The 7,990-nt window shown below is 41.2% G+C and overlaps 1 protein-coding gene across 1 annotated transcript in view; it reads right to left on the bottom strand.

Annotated features, from left to right (window-relative positions):
* The window catches only part of LOC101291032 (pentatricopeptide repeat-containing protein At4g18750, chloroplastic-like), a 17,965-nt gene that overhangs the window by 3,799 nt on the left and 6,176 nt on the right, over window positions 1-7,990 (bottom strand). Inside the window, exon 2 of the mRNA XM_004294595.1 lies at window positions 353-1,737. Coding sequence (XP_004294643.1) covers window positions 353-1,737 — 1,385 coding nt within the window. The remainder of the gene's footprint in view (window positions 1-352; window positions 1,738-7,990) is intronic.

Raw genomic sequence — 7,990 nt, 5'->3', positions numbered from 1 at the left:
AACGAAGGGAAACAGCAGAACCTGGACAAACTGATAAATCCATGCTCACTTAACCCTTTGTCATCCACTGCAAAACTGCTCGGAATAACCAAACAAGCATGTTTTCCAAACTGACCCAATACATGATTCATTCCCAACTCAAATGCCTACTTAGAGTTCTTCCAATCTGTTGGTCGAAAACAATCTCATGTCCCGCTTAGTGTTTGAGAACACATCAAGTTAAAGAATCAAATGAGGTGTCCTTTTACATTTCAAGTCCAACTTCAGTTTACCAGAAGCCCCTACATGAACAATTCCCATCCTTCATATGATGAAAGCGGTTAGAATCTCTCAAAACAATTCCCTCCTAGATGTTCTGGATATGAACTTGGCCATCTCATGGCAGTCGCCACAGACTCGTAGATTCTTGGTCACTCGTATGGTTTTTCTGGGTGGCGTGTTCAGTATCCCGAATGCTATGGCTAATTTCTCACTATGCGCACAGAGAGCCACTTCTTTCTCCACCTCATCTGCATTAATCAAAGCGTACTGCATTTTAGGATTGTAGCCATCTTCCTTCATCCTCGATCTAAATTTCTTCACTAGGGACTCTATCTTCATGGCATCTGGGTGTGAAGTGCCTCCTGCAACAAAGATATTAACTTTTCCCTTGATCTCTATCCAACTACAGCCCGGATTCTTTTTCAAGCTTCGCCGACCAATCCTCTCCCTCAACTTCTTCACCTCTTCCCACTTTTCTGCCTCTGCATAAATATTTGCTAGAAGTATATAATAGCCAGTGTTTTCTGGCTCTAGTTCAAAGACATGCTCTGCAACTTTCTCTGCTAGTTTCACATCATGGTGAATCCTACAACCACAGAGCAAGGAACCCCAGACTGTGGCATCTGGCTCAATTGGCATCATGTTAATAAATTTATATGCCTTGGTTAGATTCCCAGTCCGAGCAAGAAGATCCACCATACAAGCATAATGCTCCAACATGGGCTCGATTTTGTAATCATTTCTCATAATATCAAAGAATCTCCATCCTTCCTGAACCAATCCAGAATGACTGCAAGCATAAAGTATAGAGATGAAGGAAATGCTGTCCGGTTCAATTTCAGCCTTTGTCATCTCATTGAATGCAGCAATTGCTTCCTTTCCAAATCCATGCATCCCATAACCAGCAATTATCACAGTATAAGAGATCAGATCTTTCACAGGAATCATTTCAAAAAGTACCCGAGCAAGAATTAGCACCCCGCACTTGACATACATGTCAACAAGTGCATTGGCAACATATTGATCCAAAAAGTATCCATGTCTCAGTAAATAACCATGGATCTCTTGACCTCTGTCGAGAGCTGCTAGGCTTGCACAAGCAGGAAGGACACTGGCAAGGGTCATGCTGTCAGGTTTAAATTTCCGTTGCATATCAGAAAAGAGTTCAAGAGCTTCGTTTGGAAGGCAGTTCTTGGAGTAACCTCCGATCATGGTATTCCATGACACGATGTCCTTCATAGGCATATGAGAAAAAACTGAGTCAGCATCTTCCATGCTTCCACATTTTGCATACATATCCATGAGCGAATTACAGACAAACAAACTCGAGTCCATATCATGTTCCCTAATATACTTGTGTATATCCTTACCCTTTTCCAATGAGCCGCTACAAGCACATGCATGAAGTATGCTTGTGATTGTATAAACATCTGGGATAACACCATCCGTTTCCATTTCACAAAACAACTCAATTGCCTTATCCGAAAGAGCTTCTCTAACATAACCGGCTATCATTGAAGTCCACGACAAAACACTTCTTCGACCCATCTTCTCAAAAACTCTCAATGCATCACTCAAATCACCACATTTCGAATACATATCCAACACACTATTACATAACGCAACATCCACGTCGAAACCACCTTTCATCGCATAACCTAATTTGCTTTAGTAGCTCACTAGCAGTCCATCGATCATCAACAGCAACAGCTTCTGCACATGAAATCAGAAGACGCCTCAAATCTATCACTTCCTTCTTGTTGCCTCGTTTCATGCCACAAGCCTTCTGACTGACTAGCACATCCTGCTGCTGGCCATTGTTAGCTCCATTCTGACAGACTTGATCCTCTTTACTTTCAACAGCCTTACCGCTGAGCAACGCCTTGCCGAAACTATCAGACAGCTCACCCTCCTCATCATCCACATAAACCACAGATTGCTTGTCATTCCTCCCATCCTCCAACTCTATCTCCTCCCTCAGATGACTATTCTTTCCTCTTGAACCAACACGGACATGCTCACTTCCATTCTTCTGGGTTGTAACAACCACATTTCCTGCCTTGCTATTCGCCACATTATACGGCTTGTTGTCCTCCGCCGTAATCAACTGACCTCTAGGAAGAAACTTACTACCGTCCTCTGCCCCTCGGTCAAATTGCACTAACAATTCCTTCTTACTAACCTCATCAGGAACCATAAGCTCACTCCTATAAGAACCCACCATCTCATTTCCATACTCATTTTGATCAACCCAAAGAGGGTTTTGGTCTTGGGAAGTTGAGCACTTCCCTCCTCCAATAATCTCATAAAGAGACTCCTCAGTGGCTTGAAGAACCAAACGATCAGGGAACAGACATGGTGTTGGCTCCATGTCCTCCTCCATAAGCACCTGATTTATGTGCTTGATCACAGTGTTAGAAAACTCACCATCATCTCCTACAGGGCTAAAGCTCGAAGACAGAGCAGAGTTCATGGGGTTTGGGTCCAAAAAGCTAAGATGATCAAAAGGGTCAACACTTGGGTACTCGTTCAACATATCTGATAGGAAATCCGGGTCACCCTCCGAATTCCCTAGCCCAAGATCGTAACTGAATGAAGACAATAACCAAAATCAATGCAAGCGAACACAAGATATTAACGAGGTTCGGTCAAAACAGTTGACCTACGTCCTCCGGTGATGGTGATTGTGGATCCACTAAACGAGAAGAAGATTACAACTGAAGAACAATACGGTTCTTCCACCCTCAAATAACCTCTCTCCTCACACTCTAGATTCTCAACAGAGAACTCTTAAATCACCCAAACTCTCAAAGCTTGCAACTCTCGAATACTCTAAACTCTCAATTGATCCACACCTAAAACTATGTCTCTAATGTCCTATTTATAGACTCTCAACTAGTTCGACTTACAATAAGATTTAGAACCATAGCAAGAATCCTAAACCTTTACTCCTAAGGATAAACTCTAGGAATCCTAGATACACTAGAATAACTTACTCAAAACCTTCAGAAGTAAAGAATCCAAAACAAACAAGGAATTAGTTTTGAGCCGCAATCCTAACAATTTCCACCTCGGCTCAAAATCTCCAACCTTCCACTAAACGCAAGCTTCCTTGACTCTTCTCAACGAGCCACGATCACCATCACACCTCAATGTGCCACATGGCGCCCTCAACAGCAAGACGAGTTAGCCATGTTTGAGAAACACTCAAACTTGACCCTTGGACATGAACTCTTTCCCTCAAACATGCATAGCGCAGCCACTTGCATGCAATCCAAGTCTCCACTAAAGTTGTCAAACCTAATGGGAGCGATCTTCAACGGTTTGCACAACTCACCACGAGCAACATTCCTCTGAACATATTCTCCACCATGAACGATATCTTCTCTAGACGCATCACTCTTAAAACACCAAGTTTGCTTCTCAACTTTCTCACTACTCACTGAAGTAGGTGACACCTCAATTGTGGAATATGCATGAACTAGCATATCTCCACCACAAACTTGTGTCGGGATCCTTATGGGTCTACCTCCTTTTAAGGACTGCTGCAATGTTGGTTGCTCCTCAAATTTCACCTTTTTAGAAGCTGATTTCATTCCTCCGCATTTACTACTGCTCATCTCCCTTGAATGCCAATAGGAACCAAGATTGCCAATCTTTCCACCTCGAACAAAACTCTTAACGGAACCACATGTTCCACCTCGAACAAAGCTCCCTTCTAAACGATAGAGACCATTTACCTTCTTACCTTTCATTACTACGAGTGCCCCTTCAAAACTTTCATATTTCCATCATGACCAACAATCTTGTGGCCTTCCGAATCTAAAGTTCCCAAAGATATCAGATTCCTATCCAACTTAGGAACATGGAGAACATTCTCTAAACTCCTCACTGATCCATCATGTACCTTAATTTTGATTGTTCCAACACCAGCAACTTTGTAGGTTTGTGCACCAACCGACCTCACTAGACCTCCCTTCACAGACTTGTAGGAAGAAAACCAATCCCTATTGGGACACATGTGTTCAGAACAACCAGTATCCAAAATCCACTCATCATGTGGCGTCTCTAAACATGATGTGACCATGAGCGCATCTCCATAATATTCTCCATCATCTTCACTTGCTACCATTGCAGTAGTAGCTCTCTTCGACTTCAATTTTGGACAATTATACCTAATATGCCCAAAATCATGACAGTAAAAGCACTCCTTATCTTTGTCTCTATCTTGATCTCTAAAACTCCTCGACTTTGATCTACCACAATTCGTACCCTCCTTTACACTAGATCTTCCTCTTACAAGCAAAGCAGATGTAGTCGCAGGCGACTCTTCATCATCATTCTTCTTCCTCCTAGTTTCCTCACTCAACAAGGTATCCCGAACTTCGTTGTAGACCAACTTATTCTTCCCAGCTGAACTGCAAATAGAGTTGACAGTAACATCCCAAGTATCTGGCATGGAGGTCAGCAACACCAACGCCTTGAGGTGTTCTCCAATTATGATATCCACAGTAGCCAATTGTTCGACAATATCACAAACCGCTGCTTGTTGTCTTCGCATAGAGCCACCTTTGGCCATCTTCATTGAAAACAACTTCCTCAATAAGTGCACCTGCTCAACTGCGCTTGGCTTCTCAAAGATCTCTGAGAGGGTATCCATTAACCCTTTAGTAGTTTTCTCATGTATCACATCGCGCCGAACTTCATTTGATAGCGATAGTCGAATAGCTCCTAAAGCTTGAGTGTCAAGCTCCTCCCAATCCACATTTTTCATGCCCTGTGGCTTAACTCCAAGCAAAGGCTTGGACAACTTCTTGACATTTAGATAGTCAGTTATCTGAGACCTCCACATAACAAAATCATGCCCATCAAACTTGTCAACCCTTTTCTCGACGTCTTCAATCCCCGCCATCTTTCCGCTTAGCTCACGGAACACAGGCTCTAGATACCACTTTGATAGGAAATCCGGGTCACCTCCGAATTCCCTAGCCCAAGATCGTAACTGAATGAAGACAATAACCAAAATCAATGCAAGCGAACACAAGATATTAACGAGGTTCGGTCAAAACAGTTGACCTACGTCCTCCGGTGATGGTGATGGTGGATCCACTAAATGAGAAGAAGATTACAACTGAAGAACAATACGGTTCTTCCACCCTCAAATAACCTCTCTCCTCACACTCTAGATTCTCAACAGAGAACTCTTAAATCACCCAAACTCTCAAAGCTTGCAACTCTCGAATACTCTAAACTCTCAATTGATCCACACCTAAAACTATGTCTCTAATGTCCTATTTATAGACTCTCAATTAGTTTGACTTACAATAGGATTTAGAACCATAGCAAGAATCCTAAACCTTTACTCCTAAGGATAAACTCTAAGAATCCTAGATACACTAGAATAACTTACCCAAAACCTTCAGAAGTAAAGAATCCAAAACAGACAAGGAATTAGTTTTGAGCCACAATCCTAACAATATCGAGTAAAAGGGTTTGATCGTTGAAATTGGGATATTCAGAGAAAGGTGAATCCATTATTTTGAAATTCACAAAATTGAAGGAAACCCAATTCCAGTTGGGTGAAATGAAGAAGCAAATTGATGCGAGTTTTGGGTTTGAAGAGTCTGCTTACCTGAGAGAGAGAGATATGCCAAACCCTGATCGCAAGTGCGCGTCAAAAGAGATGAGTTCGAAGCAGAGGAGATGGAGCTCTCAGGCTGATAGCTGAGGTAGATAAGCTTGAATGAAAAAGAGAGAGAACTGAAGAACAAGAAGAAAGCTTTGTAAATTTCTGAGTAATTAGCAGCCTAGCAGGAATGAATTTAACAGAAAGGTTTTTTACAATTATACTAAACCAGCTAAGCTTACAGTCTGAGCTACGAAAGCAACCACTAGAATAAGAATATAGCCTCGGAAATAGTTTTTAGTTTTATTTTTTTTCCGACTAAAAGTCTCGGAAGACTTAAAAGTCTCAGACATATGGAGCTCTCAATTTGACTAATTTGGGTTTATTCTTCTTTTTGGATGATGACTTTGGCTGGGGTTTTAGCTTTCAACCGATATAGAAACTGCCCTCCAGGGCTACAGATGTGTTGGTCATGGGTTCCGGTCTCTACGGCACATCCTTCATCATTTCATTAATGTATTAGATCTTTAATTTTTGAAGTACTTGTATAGTCTAAAGAAGCATAAACATTAGTTGTTGGAAAGCTCATAGTTGGAAATTGCTGCAAATGATAAACCAGAATTTGATCAAGATGCAAAGAGCTTGAAAATAGAAACATTAAGCCTGGATCCGTCTATGAGTTTCGGTGCACTGGTCACCGAGTTGGATTAACCTATCCACCTGTTCGCCACTTGCCAGTTGCTAAGTTGAACATGTAATTAAGCTGCAAGAGGACCCCCAGGTCTGACTTACGCGCCTTTCGGTCAGATTCATCTTGCTTCTTAAGGTCATCTATAGCTTTTCGATAAGACTTGACCGTCGTAGAGAGTCCACCTTCGTGTTGGTTTCAACCAAAGAGAGGACAAAATACTCTTGCTCAGAACCAAAACCAATAACAAAGAAGAACACCAGAAACAAAGAACAAGAGACAACTTTACTTGGAAAAACTTTCACTACTCAAATACAAGGGCTGCAACTTTGTCTGTTGGTGTTGTTACCAAAACACAGCTGAAACTAAATTTAAATAAGACTAGAGAAAGAACTAGAAACATATGACTTCTAGAGCTATCTAGCTAGAGAGAATTCTAGACACAAGGTTTTTAGAACTATTGAAATATATAGAAATATATAATCAACATACTATTCTACAGTAGAGAAAATATGGTGTAGTCTACAGTAAAGAATGATGTAGTGTTCATCACCTTACCTACTCTATAATAAAATATGGTGTAGCATGCTGACTACACCATACCTTGTGTAAGTAAGTCATCTACCTTACTGCCATGAGTATGGCTGGTATGGCTAGGTATGGCTAGACTTGTATATATACACTTGGTTGTAACTTAAATGATTCAATAAAAGAGTTTATTTTTTCTCTTCATCATTTTCTACATAGTATCAAATAATAATATGATGAAAAGCTAAACACAATAACCATTTTTAGCAGCAGCATATACAACTCAAGAGCAAGATAATAAGTTTACAAAACAAAACTATTCCCCAAAACTTCCCTTACCTCAAACTTGTTTTACCAAAGCTGATTCTAACACTTAACCTGTTTTACCAAAACTACCAGATTCTAGAACTTGCTCTCAACCTTCAATTTTGATTAGTTATATTTGACAAATTGTGGGAGTCAGTTCTAACAATCACGCATTTCAACTCTTAGACGGTGCCCAACAGGCAGAACCACACATAATTCTGCCCTTCCATCCCTGCAGCATCCAGCGGCCATCTTCATCAACCACAAAATCAGGGTTGTACCCCATTTTTACCTTATCCTTTATTTTGTTCATGACCTCACGGTCCAACGGCAGCTGCCTGAACCCAGCCCTCATGTTCCGTACCTGCCACTGCTTATATGTTTCTGGCCTCACAGTTCTTTCAGTGCCCTCACATGCTACTATATTCACAACTTCACGTCCAATAAACTCTTTCTCAAACCCCAATCTCATCTGATCATCACGAGGCAAATTGGAATCAAACATATCAAACAATGCAGAGAAGTGGAATATTGCCTCTCGGAAGCGTGAAACAAAGAAGGGTGCGATGATAGGATACATT

This window comes from Fragaria vesca, linkage group LG3 (genome assembly GCF_000184155.1).
Source record: "Fragaria vesca subsp. vesca linkage group LG3, FraVesHawaii_1.0, whole genome shotgun sequence".
Classification (NCBI taxonomy): Eukaryota; Viridiplantae; Streptophyta; class Magnoliopsida; order Rosales; family Rosaceae; genus Fragaria; species Fragaria vesca.
Note: the sequence above shows the minus strand (reverse complement) of the source record. Positions and strands in the feature narration are given on the sequence as shown.